A 21,346-nucleotide genomic window follows, 5' to 3' on the forward strand; every position below is an offset into this window, starting at 1 on the left:
GCTGAGTATCACTTATGTGAAATGTTTGGGGCCAGAAGTGATTGTTTTTTTTTTTGATTCTGGAATATCTGCATATACATAAAGAGGTATCTTGAGGCTGGGAGGCAAGACAAGTCTAAACATGAGACTATTTACAGACCTTATACATACAGTATTTGTAATGCATCTGTGTTTTGACTGTGACCCATTATATCAGGCCAGGTGTGAATTTTCCACATGTGGTGTCATGTTGGTGTTTAAAAGTTTTGAGATTTGGAGCATTTTGGATTTTCAGATTAGGGATTCTCAACCTGTACATATTAAATATTAGATAAAAATGGAAAAGAAAAAGCATGACACAATTTTTTTCTCTCAAAACTTATGAATTATCTTTACTTGTTTCAATATATGATGAAACTTGTTTCAATATATGATGAAGTTTTAAAACATGTTGAAGAAATCTCTGTCACTGTGAAATGGGTTAATATAAGAGTTCCCACCTACTGCTTTACTCCCCAAATGCCAGCAACAGGCAGGGCTAGACCAGTTTGAAGTCCGGAGTTGGGAACTCTATCCAGGTCTCCTATGTGTGTAGCAAGGACTCAACTTCTTGAGCCATCATGTGCTGCCTGCAGAGTGTGTGTTAGCATAAAGCCGGAATTGAGAATGGAGCATCTATGGATGCCCTTCATCTATTTTTGTGAAACAGTGACATGAAGAGGCCAAGACTATAGCCACTGTACACAGCATTCAGCCTCTTAGGTATTCAACTATCAACTCAGGGATGATTTCATGAAGGAAGTGAGAGAAATGAATATAAACGCTTTAATACATAATCTCAAAAGGCAATTCGATGAATTTAGGTGTATATATATATATATATATGTTTTGATCCAGTTGACATATATAATATACTCTATTTTATAAAATTTAATTTTATGTATTAGGTTGCTTACAAACTAACAATTATTTTAAAACATGCAAAAGTAGTATTCTAACATGATAACTTAAATATCTTACCTTCTATCAAAATTAGACACTCATTTGAAAGTGGAAGAATACCATTATGTTTCACAAAATGAACAGCTACTTTTCGTCCTCCTTGTTCTTCTGTGGTCCAAATTTTTGAATCATATAATAATGTATTATGTAGTTTGGTATCTGGGGTTTTAGTTGCATTTTCTTTCAAAATTATATCCAAATTGCCTTCCTGTGGCACTTCCTGCCTAAAATCAATAGAAAACAATTTTGGTATAAGCTGGAAAATTCCAATTTAACAAGTTATACAATTAACAAATATTTTTATATGCATAGGAGTAAACTTAAAATGTGGAAATTCACTTGATTGAATAAATTACATATTCATAAGGTAATAAAACATTCCTATAAATTTGCTTATTTATATAGTATAAAGAATAAAAGTTTTGGAATAAAGACTTTTAGGTACTGAGAATTTCTCATTAAAGGAAATGTAATTACTTTTAGTATATTATAGTTATGAAGCAGGAAAGAAATGTTTCCAACTAGGTTTTCTGTATTACATCATTAGAAATTTCAGCCAGCGGAATTTAAGAATTTTTGGTCAACAGTAGGCAATGCAAGGTAGGTGGAGTCAGATTGTTCACACTCACACACCAAACATCTTCACAAGAGCTGAAAGATCTAGTAGACCATGGTTTCTCGTTTTAATGTAGTAAGAAGAAAAGATGTATTGAAAAAGGAAGAAAGGAAGCAGATACCAGTTGTCACTCCCCCAGCAATGTGAAGCCACACAGAACGGAGACAGAAGCCTGCTGCTTGGGAGAGGAAGACAGAATCAACTCCAGGCCTTATAGTGGAAACTCAGTATCAAGGCCTGCTATGGTGAAACCCAGTGTTCCAGGTCAGTGTCCTAGAGAGCACCTCTGAACACAGCCAGATGGCGGACAATGGAGCAAGACTCCAGAAGCTGGGTAGTAAGGCAGCAAAGTGAATACAGGATATTGCCTTGGAGCCCAGTGCCAGCCTGCTGTGGTGAGACCCAGCACCAGATAGAACCCATAAACTTCTATCTCTGGGTCACTGCTCCTGGACAAAGCCTCTACACCTCCCTTGGCAGACAGTCTTGTGTTTTGGCCTGAATTACTCTGCCAAGCATGGGTGGGACTGGCAGGGACAACCAAGAATGTTCAGCACCCTGTATGTGTGAGAATGAAGAAGAGTGAACTTTATGTTCAGACTGGGTGGCAAAGGACTGCCTCTACCACCCATCTCTCAACTTCATGTACACAGGAAGGTGTGAGAATTCAGCTGCAGGGAATAAGGCAGGAAGGTGAGCACAGGCCACTGCCTTGGAGCTCAGATATGGTCCTAGTGGTGAGACTCATTAACAAAAAGACCCCAAAGACCCCTATTGTCAGGCCAGTGTATGCAGTTGGAGCTTGCAAACCTGCCGTAGCATCTGGCAGACACTATTCCTTTGGTGTGATGGACTTGTGGGTTGGCCTGCAGCAATGCTAGTCACATCTAAAATTGGCATGCACCCCAAGATTATGCAGGTCCTTCTGCTGGGAGACACAGGGGGCCCTAGCTTAGAAGCAGCCTGAGTAGATAAGGACTGCTTCTACCACCTCTCCACCAATCTCACGCAGACAGAGAGGAGTAAGACTCCAGTCCTTGGAGTGTGGAGTAGAGCAGGAAAGTGAGCAAAAAACTTTGTTTTGGAACATGGTGCTAGGCTGGGTGTTAGAAACTAATGCTGGGCAGGTCATAATAATCTTAGTTCCCAGGTTTGTGCCCACAGAGCCTCTTGACCCATCTTGGGGCACGGCAGAGATCCATGGCCCCAGTAGATCAGATTTAGACCCTGGCTGGCATCACTGGTGGTGGTCTCAGTCCACAGGAGGCAGCCCATGGCAGCATGGATCTTGTGCTGTGCTGCCTTCAGTGGCTAAGCGTTTTTGAGAGCGATGTAGCATGGCAACACTGAAACACCATTTCTTCCCCTAAAACTAGGCAGCAAGCATGGAAAGATTAATTGTTCACTTGAGGGGAGAAAAGAGGTTGGAATCAAGTCATTGAAAGGAGTGTGGGGCTACGTGCACCCAAGGAAAATGCAGAGCTGGACAGGGTCTGACAGTGCTTGACCACAGGACTGTTACTGTGGACAAGGCCCTGAGGCCTAACCTAGATTACCGTTTGTAGACACTTCTCCAGTTCTTTCAAAAAAACATCAACTGCAGATTTGGAAGAAACCTGGGTATGGGGAGACCTCTAGTGCTAAAAAAGCAAAAACACCAACAGAGGACTTGTGCAAAACCCAGAATTAAGGTGCCATCTAGTGGTAATATACTAGAAGTATCCACAGACACAAAATACACCTGTGTCAGTTTCCTTGGTAAAACAGGCAAAAGGAAAGCCATTTGAGAGGCATAGTTAAAAGATAAAAGCCACTGGGGCCGGCGCTGTGTCGCAGCGGGTTAAAGCCCTGACCTGAAGAGCCAGCATCCCATATGGGCACCGGTTCTAGTCCCAGCTGCTCCTCTTCTGATCCAGCTCTCTGCTGTGGCCTGGGAAAGCAGAAGATAGCCCAAGTCCTTGGGCCCCCCTGCACTCACTTGGGAGACCTGGAGGAGGCTCTAGGCTTCCGATCAGCGCAGCTCTGGCTGTTGTGACCATCTGGGGAGTGAACCAGCAGAGAAGACCTCTCTTTTTTTTAAAAAAAAAAAAAAAAAAAAAAAAACTTCAATAAAATCTTTTTTTTTTTTTTAAGATAAAGGCCATCAGGAAAAAAAACCAAGTAACTCCACAAATGTCTACAAATAAATGCAGAAATTAAAGGAACAAGAATAAAGACATCATGACACCCCAAAAGGAACACAACAACATCTCATTATTAGAATATGAAGATGAAGAGATTGATGAAAAGCCAGAAACAGAGAATTCAAGAGATTAGCCATAGGATTACTCAAAAGCACTCAGAAGCAAATCCAGGAACTAAAGAAAACCTCACATGACATGAATGAAAATTTTTCCTATGAAATTGAAATTTTAAAAAGAAATCAAAATGAAATATTAAAAATCAAGAATTCAATTGATCAAATAAAAAATGTGGTAGAAAGCCTTAACAGACTAGGTGAGACAGAAGTAAGACTATCCAAGTAAGAAGACAAAGCTTTGGAAATCTTTCAGTCAGACACCCCTAGCCCCTACTACCGCCAATAAAAAAGAAATTAGAAAACTTAAAAACAGTGCTGGATATTTGTGGGATACTACCAAATGACCCAACATGTGGGTCTTAGGAATTCCTGAAGGTGTGGAAAGAGATAATGGACTAGAAGGCCTATTTAGTGAAATAATTACAGAACACTTCCCCAGTTTGGAGAAACAAAGGGAAATCCAAGTACAGGAAGCACACAGAACTCCTAATAAACATGGCCAGAAAAGATCTTCACCACAGCACATTGTAGTAAAACTTTCCACAGTAAAACACAAAAGATTCTAAAATGCACACAAGAAAATGCCAGATTATGTTCAGAACTCCAATTAGACTCACAGCTACAGGCTAGGAAATAATGGAGGGATATAGTCCAAGTCTTGAGAGGAAAAAACTCAAGCCAGAATATTGTACCCTGCAAAATTCTCATTTATGATAGAAGGTAAAATAAATACCTTCCACAACAAACAGAATATAAAAGAATTTGTTACCACTAATCCAGCCTTACACAAGATGCTTTACAGCTACAGGATAGGAAATAATGGAGGGATATAGTCCAAGTCTTGAGAGGAAAAAACTCAAGCCAGAATATTGTACCCTGCAAAATTCTCATTTATGATAGAAGGTAAAATAAATACCTTCCACAACAAACAGAATATAAAAGAATTTGTTACCACTAATCCAGCCTTACAAAAGATGCTTTAAGATATACTACAAACATAGCCATTATTCTGAAAGAATGTGAAGGCAAAAAAATCTACCAGTAAAATTCATAAGAAATTCAAAGTAAACAATTGGAATATTTATGGAAAAATGGCAGGTCCAAGTTGAATGTAAATAGCCTCAACTCTCCAGTTAAAAGATACAGCCTGGACAAATGGATTAAAAAACAAGACTGATCTATTTGCTGCCTACAAGAAACATATCTCACCAAAAAAGATACACACAAAGTGAAAAGATTTAAAAATATTCCATGTTGATGGAAAGCAACAAATGGCAGGTATAACCATCCTAATATCAGACAAAATAGACTAACACAAAAACTGTTAAAAATGACTAAGAAGGGTACTATGTAATAATTAAGGGATCAATTCAACAGGAAGATGTAACTAGTATAAATGTATATGCACCAAAACACAGCAACCTGGCTATTTAAAAGAAATGTTAATAGACCTAAAGGGAGACATAAACTCCAATACAATGGTAATGGGGGACTGTCAGCACCCCACATTCATCAATGGAAAGATCAACTAGAAAGAAAATCAACAAAGAAACAACAGAGCTAATCGAAACTATGGACCAAATGGACCTGATACAGAATTTTGTACCCCACAGTTGCAGAATACACATGCTTTTCACCAGTGCATGGAACCTTCTCTAGGACACACAACATGCTAGGCCCAGCAAATTTAAAAACAATAGAAATCATACCATGCATCTTCTCTGACCACAATGGAATGAAGCTGGAAATCAACAACTCAAGAATCTCTAGAATAAATGAAAACAAAATGAGACTGAACAACATGTTCCTGAATGGACAGTGGGTCACAGAAGAAATCGAGAAACAAATTTCTGGAAACAAATGGAGATGACACTAAATTATATCAAAACTTATGATATACAGCAAAAGCAGTGTTAAGAGGAAAGTTTATAGCAATTAGTGCCTATAAAGAAAGTGGAAAGGTACCAAATAAATGAGCTATCAGTGCATCTCAAGGATCTAGAAAAAAAACAGCAAACCAAACCCAAAACTAGTAGGGGAGGATATCACAAAAATAAAAAGAAGCCTCAGGAATTACTACAAAGAGCTGTATGCAAACAACTTGGATACTTACAAGAAATGGATAGATTCCAAGACACATAAAACCTACCTAAATTGAGTCATGAAGACATAGGGAACCTAAAAATGCCAATAACCAAAATGGAGATTGACTCAGTTAAAGACCTTCCCAATAAAATACAGCCCAGGAACAGATGGCCTCACTGCTGAATTCTACCAGACATTTAAAGAATGAATTCCAATTATTATCAAGCTATTTAAAACAATTAAAAGGGAGGGAATCCTCCCAAAATCCTTTTGTAAAGCTAGCATCACCTTAATTCCTAAACCAGAAAAAGATACAACAGAAAGAAGACTATAGGCCAAAATCACTGATGAACATAGATGCAAAAATTATCATCAAAATATTAGCTAATTGAGTCCAACTTCAACAGTCCTGTACTACAAGAAATGTAAAGGAAGTTTTTCCAACTGAAAGAATGAGACACTAATGAAAAAGAAGAAAATACCAGAAGGTAGCTCACTGGTAAGAGTAGCTACAGAAATTCATAATGCTGTAATGTTCCAGTCACAGTCATAACCACTCATTTTAGTATGACAACTAAATAAAAATGATTTAAAATAACTACTATTAACATATAGAGATAGGCAATGCAGATATATACAATGGAATATCAGAATTTTAAAATATAAGGAGGAATGGACTGTATGTATAGAGTTTTTATTAGTATTTTTAAAATTCCTTTTGTTTCCTTTTCTATCTTTCCTATCATTTAAAGTAGCCTGTAATAATCAAAATGTTTTTCCATAAGCCTCACAGTAAATACAGAACAAAACTCTATAGTAGAATAACAAACATAATAAGGAATAAAAACACATTACTGGAGAAAATCACTGAGCCACAAAGGAGGGCTATGAGAGAGGGAGAAAGAAAGAAAGGAACTAATATAAACTAGAAAACAAGTCAAGACCCAACTAGATGCTTCTTACAAGAAACTAACTTCACTTCAAAAAACAATTATGGGCTGAAAGTAAAGGTATGGAAAAAGGTATTCAGTCAATTGGACTTGGAAAAAAAATAGGAGTAGCCATACTTATAACAGGAAAATAGACTTTAAGTCAAAAAATAGTAAATATATATGCACCTAATATCAGAGTACCCAAATACATAGAGCAATATTAACAGACTTAAGGAGGGAGAGATTTCAATACAACAGGGGGATGTAACAGTCTACTTTAAGAAATGGACAGACCATCAAGACAGAAAATCAACAAACAGCAGATAAAACTACACCTTATACCAACTGGACTTAGCAGACATCCCTAGAATAGTCCATGCAAGCTGCAGAATATATACATTCTTAACAGTACATGGAAACTATTTGACTAGATCAAATAGTAGGCCATAAAAACATGTCTCAACAAATTTAAAACATGCAAAAACATATCAAGTATCTTTTCTGACCACAATGCAAAAAAAGATAAATAAAACCCTAGTACTCAATAAGAAAAAATTAGGAAACTATGCAAATATATAGAAGTTTATTCTTGAATAAGTTAATTAAAAACTTCTTGAAATGAATTAAAATAGAAATACAACATACAAAAACCTATGAGGTACAGGAAAAGCATACTAAGAAATTTATAGCAACCAACACTTACATCCAAAAACACAACAGATATAAAATAAACAGCATAACCCTATAGCTCAAGGAATGAGAAAAACAAATCAAACTCAAAATTTGTAAAATGAACGATAATAAACATTGGAGAAGAAACAAATGAAAAATAATCTAAAAGCAAAAAATCCAGGAAATGAAAAGCTGGTTCTTAGAAAAGAAACAAAATTGACAAACTCTTAGCTAACAAAGAAGAGAAAGGTCCCAGATTAGAGACAAAAAGAAATACATTACAAACTTACTCCATAGAAATACATAAGATCACTAGAAATCATTATAATTACATGCCAATAATTTTATAAAGCAGAAGAGACGAATGACTAGACAAGCACATCTTACTATAATAGAATCATGAAGAAAGTACCTGAAAAGACCAATAACTGACTTATAATAAGAGTGACTCAGCAATAAAGTCCCCTATCAAAGAAAAGTTCAGTAGCAGATGGCTTCACCATTCAATTCAGCAAACATTTAAATTCTTCCAAAATACAGAAGAGAATATTCATTCTATCCCATTCTATGCAGTCAGTATTAGTTTAAAACTAAAACCAGAGGGCAGTGATGTGGCATAGCTAGTAAAGCTGCCTCCTGCAGTGCCAGCATCCCACATGGGCAGAGGTTCAAGTCCTGGCTGCTGCATTTCTGATTCAGCTCTCTGTCATGGCCTGGGAAAGCAGCAGCAGCAGCAGAGCAGTAGAAGATGGCCCAAGTCCTTGGGCCCCTGCACCTGAATGGGAGACCTAGAAGAAGCTCCTGGCTTTGGATTGGCCCAGCTCTGGCTGTTGCAGCCAGAGTGAACCAGCAGATGGAAGACCACTCTCTCTATTACTCTGCCTTCCAAATAAATAAAATTTAAAAAAATCTTTAAAAAAAAACTAAAACCATAAGAATATAACACTCACATAGACAACTCCTTTATGAACATAGATGAAAAAATCTTCAATCAAATCAAATAGCCTATTAAAAATACTATTCATCGGCCGGTGCCGTGGCTCACTAGGCTAATCCTCTGCCTGCGGCGCCGGCACACCAAGTTCTAGGGGCGCTGGATTCTGTCCTGGTTGCTCCTCTTCCAGTCCAGCTCTCTGCTGTGGCCCGGGAAGGCAGTGGAGGATGGCCCAGGTCCTTGGGCCCTGCACCCGCATGGGAGACCAGGAGGAAGCACCTGGCTCCTGGCTTCGGATCGGCACAGTGTGCCAGCTACGGCGGCCATTTAGGGGGTGAATCAACGGAAAAGGAAGACCTTTCTCTCTCTCTCTCTCTCTCTGCCTGTCAAAAAAAAATACTATTCATCACAAGGTGGGATTCATCACAGGGAGGTAAGGATGTTTGAACATATGCAAATTAGTAAATGTGATATGCCAAATTAAACAGAACAAAATTTATGCAATCAGTTCAACAGATGTAAAAAATGGCATTTGATAAAATTCAATAATCTTTCATGGTAAAAACCACTGAACAATACAGAAGCTCTTCAAAAAATTAAATTGCTATATGACCAGCAAGACCTTTACTCTGTATATATCCAATAAAAATAAAATCAGTCTGTTGAGGAGACATTGCACTCCATGATTATTGCAATACTATTCACAACAGTGAAAAAATGGAAGCCTAAGTGTCCCAGAGTAGATAAAGAAAATTTGGTGGCCATACACAATGGAATACTATTCAGTTATAAAAAGGAAGAAACTCTGTCAATTGCAACAACATAGATGGAACTACATTCCTTATGTTAAGTGAAACAGGCCAGACATATAAAGAAAAGTACTTCATAATCTCACTTACAGAACCTAAAAAAGTTGATCTCTTAGTATGTATGAATAGAATGGTGGTTATGTGAAGCTTAGCAGGGTTCAGAGGACGGAGTGATGGGAAAAGGTTGATTAACAGGTTTTAATTTATTAAGCCAGAAGAAAGCAGCTCTGGCATTCTCTTGCATAGTATAGAGATAACAGTAATGATATTATAGTGTATTTTTTTACAAAAAGAATGATTTTGAGTGCTTTCACCATACAGAAATCATATGTTTAGGATCTACATTTAATGATTTGAACACCACCCAATGTATACATGTATCAAAATATCACATGGTACTGCATAAATGTGAAATTGTTATGCATCAGTTAAAATTTTCTAGTTAAAAGAATTTCAGTTAATATATATAAGAAGCTTTTTTTTTTTTTTTTTTTTTTACAGGCAGAGTGGACAGTGAGAGAGACAGAGAGAAAGGTCTTCCTTTGCCGTTGGTTCACTCCCCAATGGCCGCCGCGGCCGGCGCGCTGCGGCCGGCGCACCGTGCTGATCCGATGGCAGGAGCCAGGAGCCAGGTGCTTTTCCTGGTCTCCCATGGGGTGCAGGGCCCAAGCACTTGGGCCATCCTCCACTGCACTCCCTGGCCACAGCAGAGAGCTGGCCTTGAAAGAGGGGCAACCGGGACAGAATCCGGCGCCCTGACCGGGACTAGAACCCGGTGTGCTGGCGCCGCAAGGCGGAGGATTAGCCTAGTGAGCCGCGGCGCCGGCCATAAGAAGCTATTTATTTATAATGCACAATAGAGGGAGAGAGAAAAATTTATTCCATCTGTTGATCTGTTGGTTCACTTTCCAGATGTCCTCAAAAGCTGGGACTCAGCAAGGCCAACGTCACAAAATAGGAAACTTATTCGCTTGTTAGGGGCAGGGCCCCAAGTACCTGAGTCATCTGTTGCTTACAAGGGAGTGCATCAGCAGGAAACTGGATCAGAAGTAGAGGTGGGACTTGATTCTGGCACTCTGATACCTGATGCAGGCATCTTAGGGAAGTTTAACCTGCTATGCCACAAGGCACATCCTCAGAAAGTTAGATTTTTGACCAATGTGAAAGTCTCTTCAAATATATTCCTAATTTATTATTTACTTTTTAGATTTATTTATTCATTTGAAAGTCAGAGTTACACATAGAGAGAAGGCGAGAGAGGTCTTCCATCCGGCGGTTCACCCCCTAATTGGCCACAACAGCTAGAATTGTGCTGATTTGGAGCCAGGAGCTTCCTCCAGGCCTTTCCACACAGGTGCAGGGGCCCAAAGGCTTGGGCCATCCTCTACTGCATTCCCAGGCCAGAGCAGAGCTAGATGAGAAGTGCAGCAGCAAGGACACAAACTGGTGTCCATATGGGATGCCAGCACGACAGGCGGTGGCTTTATCTGCTACTCCACAGTGCTGGCCCCACCCTAATTTATTTATCATTACTTCTGATTAAAAATCTGAATTTCAAACCTAGAAATGATATATATTTTCATTAATAAGAACAAATCAGTGGAAATTACTAATAATTTAGTATTTTTCCTTTAAAAGTACCATTCTTTCAAAATATAATACATAAAACAAATCACAATTTGCTCCTTCTCAGGAGTGAAAATTGTTTAGATGATATATGTACAATAATATACAGCAAAACTTCTGTTTTATCATTGAAAATACTTACAGTGAATGACATTTAGGACAATGAAGTTTAACAGACTGATAGAGACTTTTGGGCTTATAAGATCTCAATTTTGCTCGGATGCGATATTGTTTAGGAGTTTTTTGTTTCAAAATTGCACACAGTGGTGTTTTCTCCAAATACTGATGATCTGTAAGTACTGCAAATAATTTTTATGTTAAATCAGAATAATCTACACGAATGTATTTATGACTTACCGCTGTACCCAAAAATATAGTATAAAATCTAATTAAACTGTATTAGCTGTTAACTCCATGAAACCAAACATGCTTTTAATATGTGATATACATCCAAGCCCACAGCATATTACTAGGCACATAGCAGATACTCAACAAACCTAATGAATAAATGCTGGATAACCAGGACAAAAAAGATTTGAACTGTGTAGTCTGTGCAAAAAATTTTTTATGGGGGACTACTGGAGATTTCTTGATTAACTCAGAGAAAAGAGCAAGGTTTATTTAATCAATAAAATTATGCTATTTGAGAAATATTAAAATATTTGCTAAACACTGATCTCTTAGTTATCTATTGGCCAGCAGGTTAAATTCTAATTGAAATGCAGTACATTTGCTAAATATTATTTGTCAGCTCCTCTTTATGATATTTCAAATTACAGAATTAACATTTGTAAGAAGGAATCTGACTGTTGGAGTTGGAAGGGACAGTAGGAGTACTATAATTGTCCTGGCAGTGAAAGTAGGAGTTTTAACAGAGGAAAGAGAAAGAGGAGAGAAAGGAATAGGGGAAATGATAAGAAAGAGGAATTAGTCACACTAATAAAAAGCCAGATAAAAGCCTTCAGTACAATTAATAATTGTCTGGGAAGCAGGTAAAATGAATGTCCTCAAGTAAAGGTAGAAAGAAGGTTTGAGATGGTAGTGATCAATTTATAATTGGGTAAATAAAAATTTTTGGTGAACTTCAACTTAAGGTAATAACCCTAACTCTGCTCACTAGATATTCTAGCTTAACACTTTCCTGTGTTTTAGAAAATGAAAAGGAATACACAAACATTATAAACCTCAAATGGCTATGACAATTTCTTTCTGTACCTCACTTTAATCCAACTAAGTCATCACTAAATAAATTTTCCTTCAAGGAAGTTTACAATGGGCCATTTTTGTTTAAAAACAAAATGCCACTGACAGACCTGATCAATTGAGCATTTGCTTCAAATTCATTTTATGGTATAGCTTTTAAATTTCATCTAAAAACACTTTCAAATTGAATGAAAAACTGAAGAATAAGTAAAGACTTCTGGTAAGCTTTTCATCACGACTTACCAACTGTTATCATTGTCTCTGTCTTTATCTGTTTTTCTTCATATACATGTATATTATTTATGACATTTTCCCTCAAAATATCCAGCATGTATTTCATAAGAACAGTACATTTCACTGATATACAAATTTTTCTTTTTCTTTTTCTTTTTCTTTTTTTTTTTTCTTTTTGACAGGTAGAGATATAGACAGTGAGAGAGACAGAGAAAGGTGTTCTTCTGCTCGTCACTCCCCAAATGGCTGCTACAGCCAGCGCTGTGCCAATCCGAAGCCAGGAGCCAGGTGCTTCTTCCTGGTCTCCCATGTGGGTACAGGAGCCCAAGCACTTGGGCCATCCTCCACTGCCCTCCTGGGCCACAGCAGAGAGCTGGACTGGAAGAGGAGCAACCAGGAATAGAACCTGGCGCCCATGTGGGATGCCAGCGCCATAGGAGGATTAACCAAGTGAGCCATGGCACCAGCCCCTGACATACAACTTTCAACACCAGAAAATTTAACACTGATTTCACTATCATCAAATCACGTTGTTATTAACATCTGTTTAATAGTCAACAAAGTGTTCTTTTTAGCACTTTAGTTTGGGAACCAAGATACAATCCTGAACATGGATTACAATTACTTTTCACATTTCTTTGGACTTCCTAAATGTGGAATGGGTCCTCAGATTTTTGTGGTCTTTCATGACACTGATATACTTCAAAAGTACAGACCATTTATTTTGTTGGAGAAACATGAAAATGGGTGAGTCTGGCTTTTCCTCAGGCTCATATTTAGATTATGAATTTCTGGCATAAACATTATATAAGTGATACTGTGTATGTCTTAGTATATCACAACCAAGGTTTATGATGTTAATGTTTCTATTACCAGGGGGGTAACTTTGTGCAGTTGAAGGCAGTGTCCAACAGCTTTCTGTACTACACACTTATGGTTTACCTTCTCTGCAATTAAAATGAAGGTACTTGAGAAAACGTGAATATTTTATTCTTCAAACATTTAGGATTCCAACCATTTAGAATCCATTGATTTACATCTAAATCAATAATTACCATGATGGTTGCAAAAAGGTCTTTTAATTTTCTTCTAATTTTATTGTTTCTTTAAATTAATTGCCACTCTTAAAAAGTTTTCCATCCAATTCCTCTTATTTATATATAAGTTTATTATCAACATGGACTCATGCATCATTTTATTCAGTGAGTTCTAATTCACAACTAATATTATTCTGCAGTTCAAATTACTCCAGATTTAAAATGTAATGTTATATGTCATCTGACAGGATCCATCATTAACTCAGAACCTTTTGACTTTCTGGCACTACAAGATGTTTCAGACCTATCTGGTAAGTCCTCTTTCCTGGCTCTGAAATCTGCCATTTCTCTAAGGAGTCTTGATTCCTTTTCAGGAGTAATATTATTTATAAACCAAGAATGATATACTAAGTAAGCTTATTACTGCTGGAATGCAATTATCTCTAAGCCCCTTCATGGCTCCCAGGAGGGAATATGCACATAGAATACACACACATACTAAACATTCAAATATGCATGTCCGAATATGTATATATGAGTAATATATACACACTACAGTAATACATGCTTTTTATCCAGTCTTTTCCCTTTCCAAATCTGTATCTTTGTTCAATATGAGAAACTGATTTTTACAGTAGCATATTATTTATTAAACTTAATATTAAAACTACATTTCTAAAAAAATAATTTTTTTCTTCTTAGGTATAGAACAGAAGGAAGATATCTAACAGATATACTATTACTACTATCATTAAAATTCTGGGGTATATTTAAGAAGTTCTTTTATGGGAACACTTAAATGCATAATGTGAACTGATTAAAATTAACATCATAGAGTATATTTTATATCCTTAAACTAAAAATAGGTCCTATTATACTGTTAAATATTATAATGATATATTCACAAACCTTAGAGGTATATAAATATAAAATATTTATCATATTTAAAATATGTATTATAAATATTTAAAATATTTATCATATTTAAAATATGTACTGAATGTAAAGACATATCTATATGGGTTCCATTTTATGCCAGTACAGGGTAAGGTAGAGAATTAAGTTAACCAGACATTTTCACCCTCATGAGTATCTGCTCTCACTTTTAGGAAAGAATGGGTTATGTGGTAAGCATAAGGACAGACTTTACTATGCTCATTACTATACTGTATGCCATCTCCAAAATAATACATGTTCTTACTTGTAGCAGACAGCTGTTGACATCTTTCTACCTCATACAGTGATACTGATCCAGAACCTACAGAAAGGAGAAGAAAAAAGGAATTATTTAGTTTGTATAAGTCCATTAAAAATTCAATGTGGCACTGAGAATTCTAACACTGTTAAGTGAAACTGAAGAAAATATAAATAGATATTGAGATATGTGATAGTCAAGATTTGGAAACCTCAACATTGTCAATATATCAACTCTCCCCAAATTAATCTGTAGATTGAATGTCATCTAAAGTCAAAATACAGAGGCTTTATTATGGAACTGAGAAGCAGCTTCTATCACTTAAAGTGTAAATGCAAACAATCTAGAATAGTGAAAAGAATCTTGAAATTCAACAACATTGGAGGATATACACTGCATGACTTCAAGATGTACTACAAAGTTAAAATAAACAAGACAATATAGTACTGGAATAAGGTCTGACAAATTAATGACATAAAATACAGAGTATAGAAATAGGCACATATTTATATGATTTTCTGATTTTTGACAAAGGCAACAAGTCAATTAAGACATAAAGCAAAATTACTTTTTTTTTCTTTGACAGAGATGGACACTGAGAGAGAGAGAGAGAAAGAAAGGTTTTCCTTTTCCATTGGTTCACCCCCCCAATGGCCACTGTGGCCAGTGCATTGCGGCCGGCGCACCGTGCTGATCCGAAGCCAGGAACCAGGTGCTTCTCCTGGTCTCCCATGTGGGTGCAGGACCCAAGGACCTGGGCTATCCACCACTGCACTCCCGGGCTACAGCAAAGAGCTGGACTGGAAGAGGAGCAACCTTGACCAGAACCCGGTGCCCATACGGGATGCCGGCACCATAGGTGGAGGATTACCCTAGTGAGCCGTGGTGCTGTCCCGCAAAATTACTTTCAAGAAGTTTCACTAACAGTTGGAATTTAGGAAAAGAAAATAGGACATACTTCACATTGTCCTAATAAGAATTAAGGCAGGGGCTGGTGTTCCATATGAGTGCCAGTTCAAGTCTTGGCTGCTCCACATCCAAACCAGCTCCCTGCTAATGCACTGAGAAAGCACAGAGGATGGTCCAAGTACTTCTGCCTCTGCACTGATGACTTCTCATCAGAAACTCTACAGGCTAGAAGGCAATGGCAAGATATAGTTCAAATCTTAAGAGAAAAAAATTGTCAACCCAAAATATTATACCCTGCAAAGCTATCATTTATAAATGAAGGTGAAATAAAGACCTTCCAGAACAAACAGAAATTAAGAGAATGTGTTACCACTAATCCAGCCTTACAAAAGATGCTTAGGGATGTCCTATACATAGAAACACAAAAAGTCATCATTACAAAAGAATGCAAAGACAGAAATCCCACCCCACTGCAGTAAAAGAACAAAAGAAATCCAAAGCAAAGGATAGGAACATTTGTAGAAAAATGGCAGGACCAAGTGGTTAATCATCAGTAGTTACCCTGAATGTAAATGGCCTCAAATTTCCAGTTAAAAAGATATAGACTGGCTGAATGGATTAAAAAATAAGATCCATCTATTTGCTGTCTACAAGAAACACACACCACACCAACAAAGACACACGTAGACTGAAAGTGAAAGGATAGAAACAGATACTCCATGCTAACGGGGGGGAAGGAGGGAGGGAGGGGGCAGATGTAGCCATCCTAATATCAAACAAAATAGACCTCAACACAAAAACTGTTAAAAGAGACAAGGAAGTACACATATGATTACGGGATCAATACAACAGGAAGATGTGACAATAATAAATATATATGCACCCAACTATAGGGTGCCTGGGTAATTAAAATAACTATTAACGGATATAAAGGGAGACACAGACTCCAGTACAATAGTATTGGAGGACTTCAACACCCCACTGTCATGACTTGATAGATCAGCAAGACAGAAAAACAACAACAAAACAAAGCTAATTGACACTATGGACCAAATGGACCTAACTGATATCTACAGAACTATTCACGTCGCAGTGGCAGAATACACATTCTTCTCAGCAGTGCACAGAACTTTCTCTAAGATAGACAGTATAGTAGACCATAAAACAAGCCTCAGCAAATTAAAATAAAAAATTCAATCGTACCATTTACCTTCTCTGATCACAAGGATTAAAACTCAAAACCAAAAACTCAAAGAGCTCAAGAACATATGCAAATACATGGAGACTGAACAATATGCTCCTAAAATGAAGAGTGGATCATAAAAGAAATCAGAAATCAAAAAAATTCTGGAAACAAATGAAGATGACAATACAACATATCCAAACTTATGTGTAAAGCAAAAGCAGTATTAAGATGGAAGTTTATAGCAATTGGTGCCTACATCAAAAATTTTGGAAAATTTTTATGGAAAATATTTGGAAAAATCATCAAATAAATGAGCTGTCAATGTATCTCAAGAATCTAGAAAACAACAACAAACCAAATGCAAAATTAGGAGAAAAGAAAAGAATTAAAATTAAAGAAGTAATAAAATTGAAACAAAAAATAAAAAAGATCAATGAAATGAAGTGCTGGTTTTTTGAAAAAATAAACAAAACAGACACACCATTAGGCCAATTGACAAAAAAAAAAAAAAAAAAAAAAAAAGGCTAAAACGCAAATCACCAAATCAGAGATGAAAAAGAATCATCAGGAATTACTGCAAAAAACTGTATGCCAACAAATCAGGAAAACTTGAAGAAACTGACAGATTCCTGGACACATACAACATACCTAAATTGCATCATGCAGACAGAACACTTACATATATCAATAACCAAGACAAAGATTCAATCAGTAGTAAAGACCCTTCCAACAAATAAAAGCCCAGGTCCTGACAGCTTCACCGCTGAATTCTACAAAACAATCAAAAAAGAAGGAATCCTTCTGAACTCCTCTTTGAAGCCTGCATCACCTTAATACCTAAGCCAGAACAAGATAAAGAGAACTATAGACCAATATCCCTGATGAACATAGATGCAAAAATCATCAACAAAATACTAGCCAATCAAATCCAACAACACATCAGAAATTTCATTCACCCAGACCAAGTGGGATTTATCCCTGGTATGCAGGGATGGATCAACATCTGAAAATCAATAAATGGAATAAACCTCGTTAACAAACTGAAGACCAAAAACCACGTCATTATCTCAATATACACAGAGAAAGCTTTTGAAAAAATTCAACATCCTTTTATGATGAAAAGCTTAAGCAAACTTAGTATAAAAGAACATTCTTCAACATAATCAAATCAATTTATAACAAACCCACAGCCAGTATCCTATTGAGTGGGGAAAAATTGGAGGCATTCTCATTAAGCTATGGAAACACAAGGATGCCCATTCTAACCATTGCTATTTAATGTCCCACAAGTTTTGATTTAGAGGAGGCAAGATGGCGGAATAGGAAGGGAGCACACTGATAGTCCAAGGAGAGACAGTTTAATAAAAGTGGAGATACTGCAGGTTCAAGGAAGAGTAGGGGAGGAAACAGCAGAAGAAACTCTTCCGAAACGCGTGACTCACAGCGGACCTGCGTGGACAGCGTGGGAGCCCACAGTTTGGGACACCAGCGGCAGACTCAACACACCAGCGCTGGAACGCGAGGTGAGCCGAACCTCAATAGCCCGAGACACCAGCAGGCAAGCGGAGAGAGGAGACTAGAGGGAATGACCCCCGGGGGGGGGGGGGAGTTCATCAGGCTAACTGGAAGAGAGAGAGAGAGAAAAAAAAAAAAAAGGTGACTGGTACGGACTCGGGTTTCTCTCTCTCCGCTCACCTCTCAAGGGCGAGCAAGACAAAGAGCAGGCGCCATCTTGGACATACGTCATAAGCAGAGCGACCTCAGGTCTGCACTGGCCCTGAGCCTAGCAGAAAAACCTGACTCTGGGCGGGGCGAATTAACAGGAGATTAGGACCTAGTAAATTTGTGGTGCTACTGAACTGAGACTGTGAAAAAAGAGACGGTGGGGGAGAGTACTCACGGAATTCACGTGAGCACTCTCCAGAGACGCTACAATTCCATAACTTTGGCAACCCAGTGGGAGACTGAAGGAGAATTTGAGCCCACTCTGAGGGCCGAACAGATTCCCTGTGTGGTCCTTGGGAAAGAGCTTCCGATCTCTGGCTCCTGTGGGTATATCAATTGCCTGCTAACTACCTCCAACTTCGTTCAGCTGTGCAGAATAAATTCCCTTTAGAATCAAAAAAAAAGAAAGAGAGAGAGAGGTTTACCACGCCTAACCTGGGAGTGTCACCTTTGGCACACCAAACAGAGCTCTCAGGCCACACCCATCTCAAGCCCTAAGGCTCCATCAAAAACAGATAGTCCACTTAATCTAGAGTCATAGTATAACAAGAAAAAGCACCACAGTGAAGAAACCAAATATCTCCAATATGCCAAATAACAAACGCAAAAACCGAGGTAATAAAAACAAGGAAGTCACCATGACGCCCTCAAATGAAAAAGACACCCCAATTCAAGATTATGAAGATGATGACATAGAAGAAATGCAAGAAGCAGATCTCAAAAAATTGATAAGAACATTAAGAAGTTCTCAAAAACAAATTCTTGAACTACAGAAATCCTTAATGGACAAGATAGAAAATCTCTCTCATGAAAATGAAATATTAAGGAGGAATCAAAATGAAACGAAACAACTAGTACAACAGGAAACTGGGATAGTGACTGAAGTGAAGAATTCAATAGATCAAATGAAAAACACAATAGAGAGCCTTACAAACAGAATGGGTGAAGCAGAAGAGAGAATATCGGACTTAGAAGACAGAGAACAGGAAAGGATACAGTCAGACCAAACAAAAGAAGAGGAAATTAGAAATCTAAAACATATTGTCGGGAATCTTCGGGATACTATTAAAAAAGCCAACATCCGGGTTCTAGGAGTTCCTGAAGGCATGGAGAGGGAGAAAGGATTAGAAGGCCTTTTTAGTGAGATATTAGCAGAAAATTTCCCAGGTTTGGAGAAGGACAGAGAAATCCTAGTACAGGAAGCTCACAGAACCCCTAATAAACACGACCAAAAGAAATCCTCACCACAACACGTTGTAATTACACTCTCCACAGTGAAACAAAAGAAAAGATCCTAAAATGTGCAAGAGAGAAACGTTAGATTACTCTCAGAGGATCTCCAATCAGACTCAGAGCTGACTTCTCATCAGAAACCCTACAAGCTAGGAGGGAATGGCGAGATATAGCCCAGGTACTAAGAGAGAAAAACTGCCAGCCCAGAATATTATATCCTGCAAAGCTATCATTTGTGAATGAAGGTGAAATAAAGACTTTTCATAGCAAACAGAAATTGAAAGAATTTGTTGCCACTCGTCCAGCCCTGCAAAAGATGCTTAAAGATGTGTTACACACAGAAACACAGAAACACGGTCATCAATATGAAAGAAGGTAAAGGAAGGAAACCAAGGAAGGAAACCTCACAGCAAATCATCACAGGGAATTCAAAGCATATATTAGAACTTATCTTTGGCAAATGGCAGGGCAAAGTTACCACTTATCATTAGTCACTTTGAACGTGAATGGCCTGAACTGTCCAGTTAAAAGACACCGATTGGCTGATTGGGTTAAGGAACAAAACCCATCTATTTGCTGCTTACAAGAAACACATCTTTCCAACAAAGATCCATACAGACTGAAAGTGAATGGCTGAAAAAAGATATACCATGCCAACAGAAATGAAAAAAGAGCGGTCGTAGCCATCTTAATATCGGACAACATAAACTTTACCACAAAAACCGTTAAGAGAGACAAAGAGGGGCACTATATAATGATTAAGGGATCAATACAACAAGAAGATATAACAATTATCAATGTATATGCACCTAACTACAGGGCACCAGTTTATCTAAAAGATTTATTAACGGACTTAAAGGGAGACTTAGACCCCAATACAATAGTACTGGGGGACTTCAATACTCCACTCTCAGAAATAGATCAATAGGACAGAAGATCAACAAGGATACAGTAGATTTAAACGACACTATAGTCCAAATGGATCTAACAGATATATACAGAACTTTCAATCCTACAGCTAAAGATTTTACATTCTTCTCAGCAGTACATGGAACCTTCTCTAGGATTGACCACATACTAGGCCATAAAGCAAGTCTCAGCAAATTCAAAAGAATTAGAATCATACCATGCAGCTACTCAGACCATAAAGGAATGAAGTTGGAAATTAGCAACTCAGGAATCCCTAGAGCATACGCAAACACATGGAGATTGAACAACATGCTCCTGAATGAACAATGGATCATAGAAGAAATCAAAAGAGAAATCAAAAACTTTCTGGAAGTAAATGAGGATAACAGCACAACATACCAAAACTTATGGGACGCAGCAAAAGCAGTGTTAAGAGGAAAGTTTATATCAATAGGTGCCTACATCAAGAAATTGGAAAGGCACCAAATAGATGAGCTTTCAATTCACCTCAAGGATCTAGAAAACCTACAGCAAACCAGACCCAAATCAAGTAGGAGAAGAGAAATAATTAAAATCAGAGAAGAAATCAACAGGATTGAATCAAGAAAAACATTCCAAAAAATCAGCCAAACGAGGAGCTGGTTTTTTGAAAAAATAAACAAAATTGACACCCCATTGGCCCAACTAACTAAAAATAGAAAAGACCCAAATCAATAAAATCAGAGATGAAAAAGGAAATGTAACAACAGGCACCACAGAAA

The 21,346-nt window shown here is 37.7% G+C and overlaps 1 protein-coding gene across 36 annotated transcripts in view; it reads right to left on the minus strand.

The window, feature by feature from the left end:
* Nucleotides 1–21,346, minus strand: part of POT1 (protection of telomeres 1) — a 131,926-nt gene that overhangs the window by 15,865 nt on the left and 94,715 nt on the right. For 34 of the 36 annotated variants that reach the window (XR_016231778.1, XR_016231781.1, XM_070071275.2 and 31 more), the window contains 3 exons: nucleotides 14,630–14,686; nucleotides 11,097–11,253; nucleotides 1,000–1,205 (listed from right to left, as the gene is read on the minus strand). Coding sequence is in view for 32 of the 36 variants with exons in the window: in XM_070071275.2 (XP_069927376.2) it covers nucleotides 1,000–1,205; nucleotides 11,097–11,253; nucleotides 14,630–14,686 (420 nt within the window). In the remaining 4 variants the exon portion in view is untranslated. The remainder of the gene's footprint in view (nucleotides 1–999; nucleotides 1,206–11,096; nucleotides 11,254–14,629; nucleotides 14,687–21,346) is intronic. The other 2 variants (XR_016231779.1, XR_016231780.1) reach the window with 1 other exon arrangement.

This window comes from Oryctolagus cuniculus, chromosome 3 (genome assembly GCF_051225735.1).
Source record: "Oryctolagus cuniculus isolate XC-2025 breed Fujian yellow rabbit chromosome 3, ASM5122573v1, whole genome shotgun sequence".
NCBI lineage: Eukaryota > Metazoa > Chordata > Mammalia > Lagomorpha > Leporidae > Oryctolagus > Oryctolagus cuniculus.